At 35.7% G+C, this 20,470-nt stretch overlaps 1 protein-coding gene and 1 pseudogene across 1 annotated transcript; both read left to right on the forward strand.

Moving 5' to 3' along the window:
- Positions 1-1,000: 1,000 nt before the first annotated feature.
- Positions 1,001-7,891, forward strand: LOC139112675 (uncharacterized; annotated as a pseudogene).
- Positions 7,892-15,242: 7,351 nt separating this feature from the next.
- LOC139112676 (uncharacterized) lies at positions 15,243-16,595 on the forward strand. The gene has a single exon (XM_070673750.1). It carries the CDS (start codon positions 15,243-15,245, stop codon positions 16,380-16,382), a length of 1,140 nt encoding a protein of 379 aa, XP_070529851.1. The 3' UTR covers positions 16,383-16,595.
- The last annotated feature ends 3,875 nt before the right edge of the window (positions 16,596-20,470 follow it).

A 20,470-nucleotide genomic window follows, 5' to 3' on the forward strand; every position in this document is an offset into this window, starting at 1 on the left:
AACCGAAACCTCGGAGCGAGCCGGCAGCTTCACGCTGCTCCGTATACCGGGCGTAACAATACATTTTGTAAATACTCTCTCGTCTTCCGCAATGTTAAATTTACACTTATTTATCCGACTACAACCTTTCTCATATTATTTGATTTTTACTGCAAAAACATTAACGTTATTTTTATATTTTAAACGATCTAATTAAATTTTCTGAATTGTTAACTCTGCCATTTATCGTTCAATTTTTATTTGTAATTTAAATCATTATATTTAGTATTAAAATTGTTAATTTTGCGTTACTGAAATTATGATTTAATTATTTCGTTATTACCCTGAAATATCCTCCTAAAGCGAACAATCACGCCTGGTTCTATCCCAGAGAATAAGGATTCATTTCCTTTCTCTAAAAAGGAACCACTTACGCGCTCAATCGGAATCCGAAATATTAAAATAAATAATCTGCGCGTAAAATTGCGTGGATTCGAATCTCGAATCTCACGTAAATTCGGTGGTACGTCACTTTCATACTTTACTCTCAAATTCCATTCCCGAGGATTCCTTCCAATTAATCAATTAATAAAAAATAATTTTCCTGACGTAACACTCTGAAGAATAAGTTGTAATAGCGTGCGACGGTACCGAGTTTGTATAAGACCTGAAGTAATAAATAGTTGAATGTGTTTGTTATTGAAAAGTGATTACTGACTCGAGTGCTACCCTCCTTTTCCCACTGCTAGAGCATTCTCGAACACTATTTGTGTCCGATAGTTGTTTTAACAACCTCATCTTGATCTAATATGTGATGCAAACGTGCTGCCATAGACAAATTATGTACAAAGTGTGTTCAATATCTGGGCGAAAATTTTGATAACTAAAAAAAAGTGAACGCAAAAAACGTTATAGTTGTTGTAAACTGCTACGCCGCGCAGGCCGTTGACCACCGAGTGCGCTAGATTTTTTACGCAAGACTCAGCAGATTGTCAAACCGTTGGAATCTGCTGAGCCTAAGATGCAGTCTTGTCAGCTTTTCGACATCACGCACTATCAGCAGAAGGCAGTAGGGCATTCGGCCACTTCCTTCTGCATTTTTGCTGACAAGACTAAAATTAATATTATAAAATGCACGAGTTTTGAAGCTCGTGCAAGTCAGTCAGAAAGTTACAAGCTAGCGACTCGTAACCCGACCGCCGATACATATAAATACCACACGACGAAAGGGAATAAAAGTATTGCTACTTAGTAACCAATAAGTACGTTTATTTATCTTAAATCTACACCAAGTACGCGTCGGTCCCGGAGGACGGACCCTGTGCACCGCTCCGGTGCAACATAGTGTAAAAAGGAAACTTTTAAAATGGATCGAGACTTTAGGCACGAGCACCTGGTTCGTTTCACGGTAAAGTTAATGTTTGGTACAAGTTTTTCACATAATATATTGTTGCTAGCCCGGACTAGTGTGTCGCGTGGCTGAAACAGTGTGAGGAGTTATGTGACGAGCTAATAAATCAATTTAAGGAACGCGCAGAGCGGATGTGCCTATTTACCAAGTACAACATCGCTAGGTGCATGAAATTCTCGGCTGAGACTTTAGCGGAACTTTTAAGTTCACAAGATGTAATGAACAAACGTCGCGTGCTTAAAGAACCCTTTCACCTTCCCAAAATTGATTGAAGTTTATGGCTGCGTCAGTAGATTTCTAAAAAGTTTTTAACATAAATATTTATTTAATAATTTCTTACAAAGTCTTGTACAATAGGGAATTTGCATGATTGAAAAAACAAATTTGTTTTGGTATGTTTTATACCTAAGTTTAGCAGTAATATTTTTTACAATTTTTTAATGTACAATAAGCGAGAAAAAAATTAATAAAATATTACATTATTTGAAACCGCCGAGCACGATTCGGAAAGATCCGAGGATTCACGAAGAGCTTGTGACGTCACGAAGGTAATAATCATACCTCGGCTATCATTAGATGTACATTAAATCTTAATTTTAATAATTAAAAGGAGTGGTTCAACGGTTTATAAGACTTGTTTTGTTCCTCTGTGTAAAAACACAAGTATCAAAACCCCAAATAAGAAATTTTTTTAAGTGCCTTCTAATGAAGAAACACGAAAAAAGTGGTTTGAAAACGCTCGTCGTTCAATGCCAGGAAAGTGGAAGTATTTTTGCTGCGAAGATCATTTTAATGTAAGTATACTGTTAATATTATATATGTATGTCTGTATAATTTGTTTTTTAATATGTATATGCTATGGTCACTAACATAACCTATAATACGTTCTTTATAAGCGTTAATACTGTTACGTCTCCGACTCCGCGTCTCTTTTTTTTGACGTATATTAAAATTTTAGTTAAGGGGAAGGTAGACCGTAGTCCATTGAAATATAAAAAAAAAAAGGAACTTCAGGGCCTTTCAGAAAATAATTCAACAGACGTCCACATATTCCGGGACAATTTGTTGCGTGAAAGAATAAAAAAACATGCAACAAATTGCGAACGGGCGCTAACGGATGTCAGACAAAGAATTTGTCTAGACATAACACAAAAAAATCAAAATTTAAGAGCTCATAAATATTTCAACTTTGATAACCTGTCTGTCATAGGAAAAGAAAAATAACTTTTTTCTTAAAATTGTAATTGCGTACCGATCCTGAGCTTTAGAAAAACCAAGGGCGCGAGAGACCCGAAATTACCGGAGTATGTGGCGCAGGCAAAGGCAATAAAAGCCAGGTAACCATATGTCGTATGGAAAGTAAAAGTTACCCTACCATCTCTCGATGGAAATAATAGAAAAATTCTGGAAGGCTCGGAAGGTGTAACTCGTTGAAGCGGGGGTGCTTTGTAGGCATATCACTTCCTTAAAACCAATGGATTTCGGGAACTCCTCACCAAAATTTAGAAACTAAGGGCGAAAACTTAAAATAGAGAAGGGATGAAGTGCGAGTGCCCAATAATTTTGAGATAGGAAAAGTGGAGGAATAAGCTCTGCAAATGAGAGATTAGAATCTCAGAAAAATGAAAATTCGGGAAGAGTCCTCCCCTTTTCCGAGCTTATAAAATCTTGTGCTCAGGCTGAGCACGCTCTCTTGCATCTCAGCCACAAGCCGAAACAGTTTACTTAAATCTATCGTGAGTGCTTTGAGTGTGCAAGTCGATCCAAACCTATCGAGGAAGCAGTTTGAAGATCTCTTACAAAGTAAGTTCCAACAATTTAATATGTATCTTGGCGAAAAACACGATTCCACTAAATATATTTCTTAATTTATTGTTTCCAAATGTTGTCTAAGAGAGAAAGAAATGTCTGAGTCGAGGCTCCGCGGTTTTGATTCTGTTCTGATTGTTCCTGTGATCCGTTAAATGTGTGAGAATATTTGCTTCCGAACACCGGTTGAGACATGCTGTCGAATAACTAGCGATTTTCTGTGGTTAACGCCGCGAAATATTGCTGGAACTTTGGCGACTGTTCTCGGCTAAAGAATCGGCAAGCGATTCTCGCCAAAGACGGGTTACCCGGAATCTCTCATGGGCGGGTCGAGGCCTTCGGAATTCATCGGTGACGAATCTCCTTCACTCCATTGTTATTAAACTTTCCAAAATTCAGTTCGAATTTAATTAAAATCAATTAATAATTTTAATGGAATCTCACAATAAGAAAACTTTGAAGAAGAGTCGGGCGCGGCGGAATAAGCAAATCAAGAATTTGAGGGAGCTGGTCCGCCGCTTCTTCATACAATATCTCCTCGCGGTGGCACCAAGTGAAGAGGTTTTCGTGTCTCCCGCGCGCCACGAGGAGAGACCTTGGTCTCCTTGTCCGGGCCCTCCGCCACCATCTCCTATCCACGGCGATCCGGAGCCGTTACACGGTTATTTCCCGGAAGAAGAGGAGTGCCGAGACAACTCTATTACGAATCCTTCCGACGAGCTAAATTTTTCATCTCAGTCCACGGAGCCGGGATCGGAACAATTCCGCCCCACGACTCCTTCTTATACCCCGAATTCTTCCCTCGTCTCCGAGCCACGGTTTCCCGGAGATGAGCCAAGAGCCTGCTCCTCTCCTCTTTCACCACCTCCTTTTCCCGTCGAACATGAAGAAGCCGACTCTCTGGGCGAAGATGATTCTATCTCTCTCCCAGGAGTAGACTTCCCCGATCAACCTCCATCTCCGGTCCCGAGTATAGAGATCCTCGAGGAGCGTCCAGAACCAAGAGAGGTTGTAAGACCCTCTCCTGGAGCTCCTCCGCAGGGCCTGTACTCCGTGGACAGATCCTGTTCCGGAAAGGGCCTTCTCCATCGGCCCTGACCACTTCGAGCCAGAGGAGATCAGGATTCAGGCAGCTCGATCTGATCCTGATTCTCACTTTTTCATCTACTATCCCGGGGTGGAATTTCCTTTTCTGGCCCCGATGCAATTAATAGACTTGGTTTTCCCGAGATCCATGGCGAGGGTGGTGGAAATCGAGGAGGTCACTCTAGACTAATAATTATTCACACACACACACACACGCTTACACTCATGTATATACTGTAAATACTCAACTCCGTTATGTTAAAATTATATCTGTTCATTTGCCTACAACCTTTTTCTTATTATTTAATTTGTTCCGTAAAAACTGTCACATTATTTTTATATTTCAAACGAGCTGAATGAATTTTCTAAATCGTTTATTTGTCTTTGTATGGATTATTTTTGATTTTGTAATTAGAGTCATTTGTTTTAAATTAAATTGTTAATTTATTGTTATTAAAATCGTGACTTAATTATTTTATTATTACCCTAAACTATCCTGTCTAAGCGATCAATCACGCCTGGTTCTATCCCAGAGAATAAGGATTCATTTCCTTTTTCTAAAAAGAACCACTTCCGCGCTCAATTGAAATCCGAATAATAATCTGCGCGTAAAATTGTGTAGATTCAAATTTCGAATCACACATAAATTCGGTGGTACGTCACTTTCCTACCCTACCGGCAAAGTCCATTTTGAGGAATTCCTTCCAATTAATTAATTAAACAAAATTAACCTTCCTGACGTAACAATACTTTTCAATATTTTAAGTGTGTTCTCCAAATATTAAATCCATTTAATATATGGAAAATATACGTAAAATCCTATTTAATAAAGCGTGTTTTACGTCTGAATTTGCTGAATCTCGAAATCTCGAATCTATTGTTGCCGTTTAAAACTCGCGCTGATTGGTTCTCTCTTGCTTGGCTTGCTTCTCGCCAAGCGAGAGAAAATGTTAGCTGTCAAAAAAGAGGTTTTAAGGTTTGGTTTTGGCTTTGTCTTTTTTTTAATTGCTATTCTTTTGAATTAATGCGCGCGCGCAGCGCGCGCCTGTATTGTTCTAGTATTTAAAAAATAATATGCGCTTATAGGGTACCACTAAAAGTGTTTTAGTGTCTATAATTACATATGTACATAATTTATAATTTAACAATACATGTTTAATAGTTAATTATTACATGTTGTAATATAGTTTAAGGAGGACTTGGACAATTACACAAGATACTGCTTGATGGGAGCTCCGATAAAACTCAAAAAAGATGCTGTTCCTCATATTTTTGAATGTCAACCTTTTCGAACAAATATTTCAAATGATTTATCCCGGCCTGCATATAAGAAATTAAACAGAAAGCGAACAATTGACGAGATATTGTCATCAGATATTGAAAACATTAATAATATTTGTCTAGCAAAAAGAAAAAATTTGTCTATAAAAGTAATTTAAAATATCTTATTCTCCATATTTTTTTATAAGTTACTTCAAACATTGATTATGTATTTACAGGGTAAAACTCTAAATAAAAAACTAAAAAAAACTGTATATAATTCATCAAATGATAATGAACAGATGCTTACAGTCACTACTTGTGAGCAGTTTACATGCAGTACTGGTGCCTCAATAAACATGCATTCAAAACAGCAGTCGCAAATAACAAACTTAGAAAAGTTGAATGCAATAAATTCAGTAAGTTTTAAATGTGTTTAATACCTTATAAAAGGTCATATTCTTATATTAGATCAATTGTTAATTAAGAAAATATGTTTATTGTACCTTAAAAAACAAACATTTACTATATTTTTAAATATTATAATTTATATTTCTAGTCTTATGAAACAAATTCGTCACATGAACAATCTACATTTGTACATGCAACTTCTGCAATTGCATTTGATGTTTCTTCGTGTGATATACCAAAAGAAAATGCTGAAGTATTAAGTTTTGGTCAACTTCCAACTGATATCAAAACTAAACGAAATTACGGTGTGCAAGTTAGTGAAAAATTGATAAGACCTCATATCAGAAGTAAAGCGATCATGTGTAAACCTTCAGTATGTGATGCATCTACTGAAACAAAAATGGAAATTGATGACAAGTCGTGTTCACCAATCCGGTTATTACAAAAGATACCACAAAAAGCAAAATCTAGTGCTTGCACAGTTTCAACATCTTCCACAAAGACAAGTCTCTCTTCTGAATATCAACCCTCAACTTCTGGGAATGAATATCAACCATTATCTAGTTGCAGCGATGAAAAAACAGACGGTTATAAAACTAAAAAAGAAGCAGCTTTGAATATTACTAGATATTTTATTACTACACATACTCAAGCATATATCGGACTTAGCAATGAATGGTTATGGCTAATTGATTTATTACAAACATCTACTAAATGCAGTACTGACGATATCAAATTAACTTTAATGAAAATAAGGACCAATGACACGTTTAGCAAATTGGGACATCAATTTGGTATATCAACGTCGCAATCATCTAGAGCAGTGCTCGGAATTAGTTGTACATTTCGGCCCGATTTCAGAGACACCGCCTCCTTTCTCCATTACACTTGACGATCGGCCGGTCGAATCGTCAAACCGCGCGCGCGACGCTGTTTCTCAGGAGCGTTGTTATCTAAGAAATAGACTGGGGTAAGGGATATATTTAATATCAATTATAATAGTTTTCTACATCACCTACGAGGTACTATTATTGATGCGTATAGGCCTACTGGGGAAACCACTTAAAAAAAAACGCATTAATAATAGTATTTCGTAGGTGATGTGGAAAACTATTATAATTGATATTAAATATATCCCTTACCCCAGTCTATTTCTTAGATAACAACGCTCCTGAGAAACAGCGTCGCGCGCGCGGTTTGACGATTCGGCCGATCGTCAAGTGTAATGGAGAAAGGAGGCGGTGTCTCTGAAATCGGGCCGAAATGTGCAACTAATTCCGAGCACTGATCTAGAGTATTTAAAAAAACTGTTAAACCGTTGGCTCATTATCTAAAAAGTCTTATATATTATCCAGATAAAAATAGTATTAAAAAAAATTTACCTATTCTATTCCGTGCATACTATAGCAATGTATGTAGTATTATCGACGCATTTGAAATAGAAATAGAAAAACCTTCTGCCCCGTTAAACAAGCTTTAACTTGGTCTGAATATAAAAAATGTAATATTTTAAAATATTTGATAATTTGTACTCCTGACGGATTTATTACTTTTGTATCCTCTGGGTATGGAGGTCGAATTAGTGACATAATCCTTTTTCAAGAAAGTAATGTGCTAAATGTTATACTAGAAAACAGTGGTGTAATGGCTGACAGAGGATTTAAACAAATTCAGACAATCCTAAATGAGAAACATTATGAACTGATTCGTCCTCCATCTGTTTCTTCAGCGACAAAATCTTCACAAAATGATGTTAGAAAAACAAAAAGTATTGCAAGCTTAAGAAAAGTGGAAAGAGTTATTAGAAGAGTGCGAGAATACAAAATATTAAAGCCACACTCTTGCTTGGATGGGAACATAATACATTACATGGATGATATTATTAATATTGTTGCAGCACTAATAAATATCCAAAAGCCTATAATTAAACAATAATTAAATTTTATTAAATTTACAAAAACTTGACATATGATACTGTTTCTTAATATTAATAATATATAATGCTATACGTTTATTAAGATACAATAAAGTTCTATTTGTATTTTTATCGTTATAATTCTTTTGTATGCTATCTTCAGTTTATCTAATAATTTATTTTTAAATATAATAGAAGTACAAAGGTCACTAAATAAATATTTATATTTTAATGTAAAAAAATAAAAAATGAGAGAGAGAGAGAGAGAGAGAGAGAGAGAGAGGGGGGGGAGGGAGAGAGAAAGAGAGAGAGAGAGAGAGAAAAAGAGAATAATTTCATAATATACATATATTTATTAACATAATAACATATTTCTTTACATAATTTCTAACATATATTTTTATTTAGTAAAAGATTTATTAATTAGAACAGGAAAAATATGCTGTTTCCAAAAATTCACAGCTTTGTCGGTTATATCATCTGTAAATTCTTTATCAAAATCAATCCATAGATACTGAAATTGTTTATTACTTTCAAATTGTGGGTCTGCAACACAAAATAACGCTTTTTTCTTTTTCGCTACCAACATTTGTAAATTAATTTGTCCTTTACACTTGTTAATTTTTCCATCACATATATAATTTTTTAATGTTTGGTTTGAATGAAGACATTTAATCTGTTACGTCAAGGGATGGAAGTATTGTGCGAGTTCGTTAACCGCTTTTCGGATGCTTAGGAAAAGGCACGAGAACTGGTAAGAAGGAGGAAAGGACTTGAAGAGTGACGTAATAGCCGATCCATGCGTGGCGCGTGTTTGGAGAGGCCACGCGTAAACGCACTAGGAATGGATTCAAGTCGGTTACGTGGAGAAACTAGCGCGTAGTATTTGTTCTTTTTAGGGAAAGAAATTTAATTCTTATTCCCTGGGATAGAACTTGAGGTGGTTTTTCGCAACGAAGGATACTTTGGTTAAGTTGAAATAACTATTTCTGAGTTCTCAATAAGGTAGTTCAACAATTTTAATATTAATTAAATACAAGTTTAGAATATAAAAACAGATTATATAAATTTAGTGAAATAATTATATAAAAAGAAAGAGGAAGAGGGCTTAACAAAAGATATAATTTAAACATTTTAAAATTAAAAAAAAAAAAAGAAAAGGTAACGTATTAATTATTTAAAGTAAGACAGAGATTAAAGCTAACAAATATAATTTAAGAGTGTGTACATTATTCTAAATCAATTTCTATTATTTCTGTAATCCGGGCTGTCGACCTTGGAAATACTCGGTCGATCAACCTGATCGGAGCCAAGAAGAGGTGTTCCACCCCGGGATAAAAAATGAGAATATTATGATCAGGAGTGGCCCTCCTGGCCTCTCTCCTGATCTCCTCGGGATCAAATAAATCAGGGCCTATTGTATAGGCCCTTTCCGGGACGGGATTCGTCCACAGAGTGCAGATCCTCCGAAGGAGTTCGAGGAGAGGGTCTACGACTTCTCTCGGTTCCTCTTGCTCCTCCAGGAATTCTACGCTCGGGGCGGGGGAAGGAGAATGTTCCGAGCTGTCAGGCTCATGCCATGAGATGGTTTCATCCTCGGCGAGGGAGTCGACCTCCTCGGGTTCCCCATTATAAGGAATCGGTGACCGGATGGAAGAGGAGCATGCTCTAGGAGCAACTCCAGGAGAAGGTCCGGAGGAATTCAGGGAAACATCTGGAGTGTAGGATGGAGAAGTAGGGCGGAACAGCTCCGGCTCAGGTTCGGACGACGTAGTTGACCTCGAACGCGACGGAGATGGTGTTCGCGGCGAAGTGTTCTCCCCTGACTCAGGGTCTTCACCGTTAAACGGCGAGTTGGGAGGTACGGTGGGCGGAGGAGACCATGACCGCTCTGATCTTGTTTTCGGAGGTTCCGGTGTGACCTCCCTTGGCGCTGCCGCGAATAAGAATTGGACGAAGAAAGTTTGGACCAATTCTCGCAACTCCCGGATCTTGCGATTCCTTCGGGCGCGGCTTTTTTTAATTGACCGAAGGTTTCTTGATTTCACTAAAAAGTATCAATTTGAATTTAATTTTAATGAAATGATTATAGTGAGAAAAATGTCAGAGCAACACGCCGCATTCTTCCTTCCGGATCTCTCTATAGATCGCCTCAAAGATTCTTCCGGTATCTCTGACCGGATGGACCATCACTCAAGCTAAGGTTTTGATAGTCACCATTTACTGGCAGCATATCGTAACCTCTGACAGGAGAAGACCCATTAACCGAATCGAGTCAGCGGAGAATTCGAAGGATTCTAGAGAGATGCCTACTTCGGAAAACGCGAACGGCACCCTGGCAATACCCACGTCATTCATTTTTCAGAAATATGAATTTTAGAGTTTTAGTGGAACCATTTCAAAAGGGAGGAGGTAATAAGGTTGAATGAAATAATGAGACTTACTTTTTGTCGTCTTCGGTTGCTCTCGGACGAATCCCTCACAACTTCTTTATTAATGTCGAGTTGACACAGCGGAGTCACAAGTCACACAAAAAACGTGAAGGCGGTAGTTCGTATGTGAATAAATTTCAGAGACTGAATGAGAGCGAGTCCCGCTGAAACACGCGGTTTTATAACCTTGGAAAAGGGGTGGGCTAGCGCCGGATTTTCATTTTTGAAAAAGTCAGTGCTCTGATTTGCCGGCCGTGTCCCTCCACTTTTCTTTTTCTTAATTATTGGTTATTCGGATCTCATCCCTTCTCTGATTTTCCTAAGCTCTAGTTTTCATTTTTCGATTTTTAATTAGTGGTGAGGAGTTCCCGATATCTATTGGCCCGAGAGAAAAAATTCGGTTGTCCTAAACTCCGTCGGCATGGTTTCCCCTTCTAACTTTCCAGAATATTGTCATTAATAGTTTGGAGAAAATTCTTAAGGACTCCTTTTTGTTATCACCGGGTCGCGTTTGTTTATGGGATCCGGTCGCGTGTCATATTCTTATGACCGCAGGGCTTTCGCCCCCTTTGTTTGTTTATACTTCATAGTTGCGATCTCAAGTGCTTCACTTATCGCCAGATATTTGATATTGATTCTAAATCGTTTTAGGTTCCTTCTAATATTCCTTGAAGAGTTTTCTGTTTAATTTTCCGTCGGTATCTATGCCGTGATTGTTTTAAGTTTAATTTAAGCATCCGGCAATAAGGATTTCGGAGTGTAAATTATTTCTTCTGGAAGCCTGGAAGTTCTTTCTCGTCACCAAATAATTACGGTTTACTCTTTTTATCTAATTTATTGAACGCGTGTCGGAAAAAAGGAGATGTGGAGTCCGAGGACGTAACAAATCTTTACAATAAAATTGTCTCCAATTCCATCTGGAGAAGCCCCTAATATAGGTAAAGATGGACTTAAAATTAAACCACTTTTTTCAATTGTTACTTGAAGTTTTTTCACTACTTCATTTATTACAAGTTCTTTTAATTCTCTTCCGCGTTTCATGTGTATATTATCAAAAACTTTAGCTGCACCAATTATTCGATGAAGTAATAAACCATCTGCTGTCTGACATCTACTTGCTTCGTATATATTTGATGCAGTTATTCTGCCAAATCTTAATTCTTGCCACTTAACATCATCCTTTTGGCCTTTTGTCTGTTTTTCTGCCCTCTTGAATATATTATCGTTTATTTTTTCTTTGGCATAATTTATAAATTTTTCACTAGAATATCCTTTTGTATAAATATTATACATTAGCTGATAAATAGAAATAGAATACTCCTTTCTTTCTTTTAATTTAAATAAATATCTCGATAACTGGCTGTCTAACTGCTTGGCTTTAGCTAATCCAACGACTTGTTTTTTTTTAAATTAGAATTATCTTCGAAAGGTGTAGATTTTTCCTGATGTATTGACAATTCACTGATTGTAATAAATTTCTTTGTTGTTCCAATTTTAGATAACACTGATTTTTTCCAGTTACACTCAACTTCCGTTGGAGATGCTGATTCGTATCGCCTATTGCACCACATTAGAAACGCTAACCCATGTTTACATCCTCCTGTAAATATGTTACATAAAGTTAATGTATATACAAAATAGATATTACTAAATGTTTTAAAATAAACATATATACAGGGTGTCCCGCGAAATGCGGAAAATCTCTCGGGTGTAGGTAAACATTAGGAATATATTTAGAAAAGTTTAGCACCAATTTGTCGAATTCGTGATCTTAACATTTATACGAATTTTTATAACCAAGCGAATAAGAACGCGGTTTCTTAGAAGCGATCCACGCCTAATAGCATTGAGTCAATGCTATTAGACGTGGACCAGTGATGCCAGGCTGTGGGTTTTTGCAGCACGCCGGTGGTGGGGATGAACTCCCGCACACCAAGCCAGAGGCACGTTCGTGTACAGTAGACAGCTCGGCAAGCTTCGAGTGGTAGACAAGAACAAATATACATCTACCGACTCTTTCTATCTTGATTCAGCGACTTGCGACTGACTCAGCTCTCGGTTCACGCTGCCGATGTATAATAATGCAACCGCTCAGAAAAGAGTGCAGGGGATTAAGGAAATAATAAATAAATATAAAATTAAACACAAAATTTTTTAATTATAATAATAATTATTAACATTAATAATTCCTTTTTCTCTCCTTCTTCCTCTTCTCCGGTAAGAATGACGGGTCAATCCGGCTCTTTGGTTATAAAATCTGGCGCGCGCCCGTCCGCCACCGCGTCTTACAGATTGAACTAAAAAATAAAAAATATAATATAATATATATATATATATATATATATATATATATATATATATATATATATATATATATGTATATATATATCCTATCTAAAAAAGTGTGTGCACGTCTGAATTAGCTGAATCTCGATTCTATTGTTGCCTCTTAAAACCCATGCTGATTGGTTCTCTCTTGCTTGGCTTGCTTCTCGCCAAGCGAGAGAAAATGTCAGCTGTCAAAAAAGAGGTTTTGAGGTTTGGTTTTGGCTTTTTTTTAATTGCTATTTTCTTGAATTAATGCGCGCGCGCAGCGCACGCCTGTATTGTTCTAGTATATGTATATTATATAAACATTCGTAGATATGTGTAAATATTTATATTGTACATACCATTTTGCTGCCGCTGTTGTGGCGGCTCCTGCTGCCGCTGCTGCTCCGACTGCTCCGCCGGCTGCTCCGGAGCCTTCGGCTCCTGTTGCCGTTGCTGCTGTTGCTGTTGCTGTTGCTGCTGCTGCTGCGGCTGTTGCTGCTGCTGGTGCTTATCCTGCACCAGCACACTTAATTGTTTTTTCACCTCTTGCAGTTGCAGCGAATTATGCTGATGCAACTGCAAGAGGTGCTTAATGATGCTATTATGTTCTTCCATGGGTGCTAAAAGATGTAGGAAATATTTATTAAACAATTAATTTATAAACTTCTAATATACTTAACATAAAGTTATTGTGTACTTACTTGTTATATTGCACTCTGACATTTTATGTTGACAAGATTACATCAATAATGTCATGCATTATACACCTGTCATAGACTCATAGATGCATAATAGATGTAGATCGATAATCAATTGTCGCCATCTGTAGATTTTTTTCTTAAAATGCATACTGAGGCGCGAATAAAAACCGCGAGTAACGTGACGCAACGCTATGATCCGTGGCAAAAAATCGATCAACTTTTGTTTACATCCGTAAATTATCTGCCTGTTTATATGAGGTTAGAGATTTTATTAATAAAACAAAGTACACTCACATATACACAAAAACCACATACACAGAAATTTTTTACGCTTTTTTTATTAATGTTTTAATCTTTAAATTTTATTCATTATTTTATTTACCAATAATTTATTATGGAAAATTTAAAACCGCGAAAGCGAAAATTTATCGACACTTGGCTCAATGATGAGCGGTACAAATATTGGGTAGCAAAAGTATCATCCGACACATTATTATTTTATTGCAGTATTTGTAATAAAAATTTTTCGACGATGCGATGACGCGCGAGTGACACGATGCGAAGACGTGCGAGCGAATTTAAGTACAATTGCATCGTGTCACTCGCGCGTCGTCGCATCGTCTCGCTCTCGGTCAGATATAATAAATTTTCAAACGTTGATTTGTCGCAAATAAACGCCCAAATTAAAAAATGATATGGGACTTTCTTGTTCAAAATAATTAGAACTGCCCATGTCTCTCGGGTGGGTCATGAGATATGGGACACCCTGTATATCTGCTCTCTTCTATACCTAGATCTCGAATGAACACATGGACACGAATGTTGCTTTGTGTGCATGTGTTACCGAGGTAATTTGCATTCAATGTGTTTTCTTCGTATAACTTCTAAAGAAATTTAATAACAAGATTTAAATCAATGATTAAAAATTATTTTTACCAAGATTTTTCATGAAATCTGTAATTGTACAATATTTAAAAAATTAACACACTGAACACAAGAACACTGAACATAACACTAGAACATTGAAATTATTGCACACATTTTATAACTTTGGCAATTTTGCGTTTTTCCTTTTTTAAAAAAATGTCATGAGGTTTCTCCAATTGTTTTTTTTTCCTTCCAACCCCAGATTAAAGAACACAATCTATTGTTTGTATGTACGTACACAAATGAATATTACAATAATGTTTTATTTATTTCAGAGATACGTTCTCCATAATAACTGATTAAATATAACTGTTTATTCATTACGTTTGTGATATTTTTAGTAAACTACACGTCTGATGAGTCTAACTTGACGGTACAGACACAATACAAGTTAAATGTTATTTGACGGTACTGAGCACATATGTCTGATGCGTCTACATGATAACATTTATCGTCTGATGCGTTTTACTTGACGGTACAGTCAATTTTTGTGATAGATTTAACTACAAAAATCTGATGCACATAAAAGCAATAAAATAAACGTTAGATGCGCCAAATTTGACGACATTGTTGACGCTACATTTTCATATGTATTTAATAGAGATAAAAGAAATAAATACAACGTAAAACAATATATATTGAAAAAGAACCATATGCTGTTTTGTAATTATTATAAATGTTAGAAAAAGCAATAGATTGTGTTACTTTAAATTATAAATCATTTTGTTATCAATAAGAAAACGCAAACGCGTGCACACACACACACACACACACACACACACACACACACACACACACACACACACACACACACGCACGCACGCACGCACGCACACGCACACGCACACGCACACGCACACGCACACACACACACACACACACACACACGAATGGACACTTACTCATGAAAAATAAATATTTTATATTATACTTATGTCATTTAAAAAAATTATAATAAATATATTATTACAATAAATATTTTTTTTAGGCGATAGTTTATGAAGGAGCTGAAGGAAGCAAAAGACTCCACAAAAAATGATTCATCAGAAGTTACACAACAATCATCAATGATACCACTGATGATCAATTCCGAAAGCCGTGCAGATACGAGCCTTGCCGTAAATAAAGCATCTAGTGAAGGTAAATTAAGTGAATATAATAATGAAGATGACAAAAGTTATCTTACCATCGAAAAAGGCCTGGATATAAATACTGTCCAAGAACATGAGCCTGATGGTAACTATATTATAAACATGTCCCATTTTCTAAAAGAAATGCACAGGACATTTGATGAGCATGCGCGTGGAATAGAGTGCTTATTTAAAGACTGGCTACTCATAAATTCTCGTCGCTATGGCTTATTGACTGAATTTATGTTTCAATGTCAGATGTGTTATTTCAAAGCAAGTATTTGGTTAGAACCAAATAATTCAGACAATTTAGATATTAATTCAGCCACCGTAGCTGGTACTATTACTGCTGGAATTGGCTTTGCTCAGTTGCAAGAATTGCAAGCAGCCCAGAATATTTCTAGCATGTCTGAACCAATTTATATAACGTATAGAGAGTCGTTAGTTGATGACTTTCAAGAAACAGCCATGAAAAATATGAAAGAGTCTGGCGAGGTTGAAAGAAATATAGCTATTGAAAGAAACGACCTAATAAACGGTATTCCGTACATTACTGTTATAGTAGACGGTAGTTGGATGAAAAGATCGTATGGTAATACATATAATTCTCTGTCCGGTGTTGGGGCAATAATTGGCTACCACACGAGGAAAGTTTTATTTGTGGGTGTGCGCAATAAATTTTGTGCAATATGCGATATGGCTAAGCGTACAGCTACACACGTAAAAGCCCACAAATGTTACAAAAATTTTGACCAAAACGCAAGCTCTACAAGGATGGAGAGCGATGCTATTGCGGAAGGTTTTAATTGCAGTTTAGAAATGCATGGTTTGATATATAAAACTGTTATTGCGGATGGAGACAGCAGTGTATATCAAACCATTCTTGATAACGCACCGTACCAAAAGCAAATGGTGACGGTTAAAAAAATAGAATGCGTCAATTATTTGCTCCGCAATTTATGCAAAAAATTTAAAGCTGTAGCAGAAATAACTCAGCCACAAATGTGAAGACAGCGTGGCTTTGTACAAATTCGTAAGATTGTTCAAAAAAATATTTTAAATATTAGAAGAGAGGTAGAAAACCTCGCCACATTACGGCAAAAAGAATTAAAACCGCAGCATTGCAAGGCTATAGAGTTACAAAAAGATATCATTAACATTCCAAGTCATATTTTCGGTAAACACAAGCGATGCAAAGCACTTGGCCAAAAGTGTAAAATAAATAAAACAGAAACAAATTACGTACCATATTTGAAAGTATATGGTTTGTATGAAAAAGTAGAAAGAGCTATTATATACATAAGCGGTTATTCCGACAGTTTGTTGTTGAACTGCACTAATAATCCTGCAGAATCATTTAATTCCATAATATGTAAAAATATTGGTGGTAAACGCATTAACTTCGGCAAACGAGCCTCTTATAATGCAAGAATTGCGGGAGCAGTTGTACAATTTAATACACAACAAGTGCTGACCGAAATACATCGAAACAAATGCGATAATGTTCCGCCCGTTATCGAGAAATTTGAAAACCGACGAAAAATTAAAATTGCAAAGACTAGAGAATACCGTCAAACTGTGGGAAGGCTGAAAAAAATTGAAAAAGAGCCAGGTACTGATGGTTATTATGGTCTTTAATCAAAAAACCAGACCTCCTGTTCGATGTTTTTGAACAATTTCGCGAACATCATGTTGAAGAGTTGTCCGAAAATCCCCAAAAGTGGCGGGAAATTGAAAGTGAAACCAGAAATCAAAATAAATCTGAATTATGGTTAACACTTAGACGGAAAATGTTAACCGCGTCTAATTTTGGAACCGTATGTCGCATGAGACCGACAACATCTTGCGCAGGGACAATGAAAACGATTTTATACCCTTCGTTTATAGACCCCGCAGCCGTGAAATATGGGCTTGCTATGGAGAAAATAGCGAGAAAAGAATTGGCAACAAATCTGAAAAAAGAGGTAAAACCTTGCGGATTATCACGAGGCACGGTAGTGCCTCGCGTCAAGTATAGGCGCAGCGTACTACCTGCCTATTATACGCGAGACCCATTTTAAGAAATTCATACATGTTTGGATCTCGACAATGGCTGAACCGATTGCTTTCTACATAGGTTCATTGTGTAGATTAGGGTCAATTTATATAATAAAAGTGTTTTTATTTTTTCGCTACGTTATTTACAAACGAAGATATCGCGATGTAAAGTTTGCTTGCAAGAGTAAAATCACACTTTATTTTAACGTCGTCGACGACGAAAATGTCCTTTTCGTTTTCGCGCCGCTAGATGGCATGGAATGATTTATCGACTCTATTTCATTTATCGACTGTGTTTATTGATGAGTGATGATCGCGTAATAAATATCTATTAAATATTACAAATTTATGTGAAACCGTACAAGCATGAACCTAGGTTTGTCTTGATACTTTGAATAATTTTTTGAATAAAATCTTCTTAACAAAAATATTAATACGATCTAAATTTAAAATAGACTTTACAATTTTTATTAAAAAATGCACTAATCAATTTTAATAATTTTATAATAGTTGCAAAGCAGTTTTTTCTGCTGAACAAAGCCAAAGATTTTTCTCGAGAAACTCGAGTAGTGATAAACAAAACTAAATATTGCAAACCTATATAAAAACGTATGAGGCGTCAAATGTAATACTACAACGGAGAGACGAAAAAAATTAATTTGGTGCGTCTCACGAGTTTGGGCGTCGGATGGGGCCCATTCTATTTTCTATAATATTACAAACACATGTCGAACCGTACAAGTGTGACACAAGTTTACCCTGAACTTGTTATAGCATCAATTTTATCAAACATTGTTCTAAAAAGTATCAATCGTACAGCAAAAATAGATAAAACAAAAAACGTGTATTTTATGTACAAACTTATATATAAAGAAACACGTTTAGAAAGCGATCGGTTAGACCGTTGTTGAGATCCAAACATCTCAATAGCTCAGAATAAATAATCTCGCGTAATGACACGCTCGATCACGCTGCTTGTGCACGTAACGCAGAACACTAACGTGTCTCTAGATTATACTATAACTACAAAATAAATAATATTCCCCCCAAAAATTTACTTTTTAAAAAAAAAAGGTTTAAAAATAGCGCCAAGTATAAGTGCGCGAGAAAAGCTTTCTTAAAAAAGTTTTTAAGCAAACCAAAACTCCCCTAAAAGATTTTAACTACAAAATGAATGATATCCCCCAAAAAACTGACCTTTTTAAAAAAAGGTTCAAAAAAGCGCCAAGTATAGGCGAGCGAGAAAAGCGTCCTCGAAAAGTTTTTAAGCAAAACCAAGACTCCCCCAAAAAGACTCCCTTAAAATTATACTCCCAAAAATAGACCATAAAATGTGTACTTTAATAACAAATACTCTTCATAAAATTAATGAGATCAAATAAATGCGCCAAGAATCTTAAGAAAATAGAAATTATATTTAAACAAAATCAAGATTCCCCCCAAAAAAGACTCCCCCAAAATAGAACATAAAATGTGTACTTTAATAATAAATACTCTTTATAAAACTAATGAGATAATGTAAAAAAAAAAAAAACTTGGCGCTGCGAAACCAAATCTTTAAAATCTCAAATTATAATTTTGCTTTTTACGATGTGCTATGCATCAGATTTTTGTAACCACACTGGATTATATTAAAGAGTATTTTTAAAATACATCCAACAGTCCGCAATCTGTAAAAGTGGGATGGCAAAAAATTTGTTGCATTGCCCATTTTCAATATTTTTGTTATATTATACATATTTTTTAAGTTATCAGCATTTTTGTTTTGTCTTCTTAGAATTATGTTTCTTTTCTTATTTTTTTATTTTTTTATTCAATATTTTTATTTTATTTTTTTATATTTTATTGTAATTTTAATTTTTTTGTTTTTTCGATTTTAAAGATTTGGTTTCGCAGCGCCAAGTTTTTTTTTTCTTTACATTATCTCATTAGTTTTATAAAGAGTATTTATTATTAAAATACACATTTTATGTTCTATTTTGGGGGAGTCTTTTTTGGGGGGAATCTTGATTTTGTTTAAATATAATTTTTATTTTCTTAAGATTCTTGGCGCATTTATTTGATCTCATTAATTTTATGAAAAGTATTTGTTATTAAAGTACACATTTTATGGTCTATTTTTGGGGAGTATAATTTTAAGAAAGTCTTTTTTTGGGGGAGTCTTGGTTTTGCTTAAAAACTTTTTCGAGGACGCTTTTCTTGCTCGCCCATACTTGGCGCTTTTTTTGAACCTTTTTTTTAAAGAAGGTATACATTAGTGACTGCAGTACAGTACAACACAACAGTGCAGTGTTATTATAATTTGGCTGTATTTGCTAAATAAAATGTCTAATAAATTAGATCCCGGTTTTGTAAAGGCAGATTCTACAAATTTGCCAAAAATAAATGTATTATAAGTGTAGCAATATCTTATTACGGACGAGAGATATAATGCTCCAGAACTTCGAGGACTAAGGCTACTATGTAAGTAAACATATTTATTATTACAAAGATAATATATTTTATAAAATATTTCAATAACAATTAATAAATTATTTTTTCACTGTCTTATTATAGATCTTCAAGAGAAAGTTACGGCGACTCTGCAATAGGTTACGTTTCAGTAAAAAGAGAAGGTCCCATTTGTGTGGTTAAAGGAAAAATATGTCCTGAACACAAAGTTCGAAAAAAAAATTGTTTTTCTCAAGACAGAAAACGAAAATTATCTCAAAATTAAATTATACGTAATGTAAAAATATATATTTAAAATATAAGTAACATGAGTATTTAATTTTGATTTTTAAAAGTCGCGAAATGTCTTAAAGTATACGCTAGAATTAATAGCGTACTCTCGTGATATACTTCTATCCTTGTCTATCCGTATAAACACGAACGCGTGCAAGAGAGAGAGCGAAGGTGCGCCTATAATAATTCCTTAGCGTTCACTCATGCTTTCTCTCTCACACTCACGGGTCGCGAGCGAGAAAGAGCATGAGAACGCCCCCCACCAAATTTTCCCCCGTCTTCTAGCTCCTTTCGGCGTTCCGCGCCTCACGTACGCGATCCGCGGTGAGGCCTCA

The sequence above is a fragment of the Cardiocondyla obscurior genome, unplaced genomic scaffold (genome assembly GCF_019399895.1).
Source record: "Cardiocondyla obscurior isolate alpha-2009 unplaced genomic scaffold, Cobs3.1 scaffold20_0_355366, whole genome shotgun sequence".
Classification (NCBI taxonomy): domain Eukaryota; kingdom Metazoa; phylum Arthropoda; class Insecta; order Hymenoptera; family Formicidae; genus Cardiocondyla; species Cardiocondyla obscurior.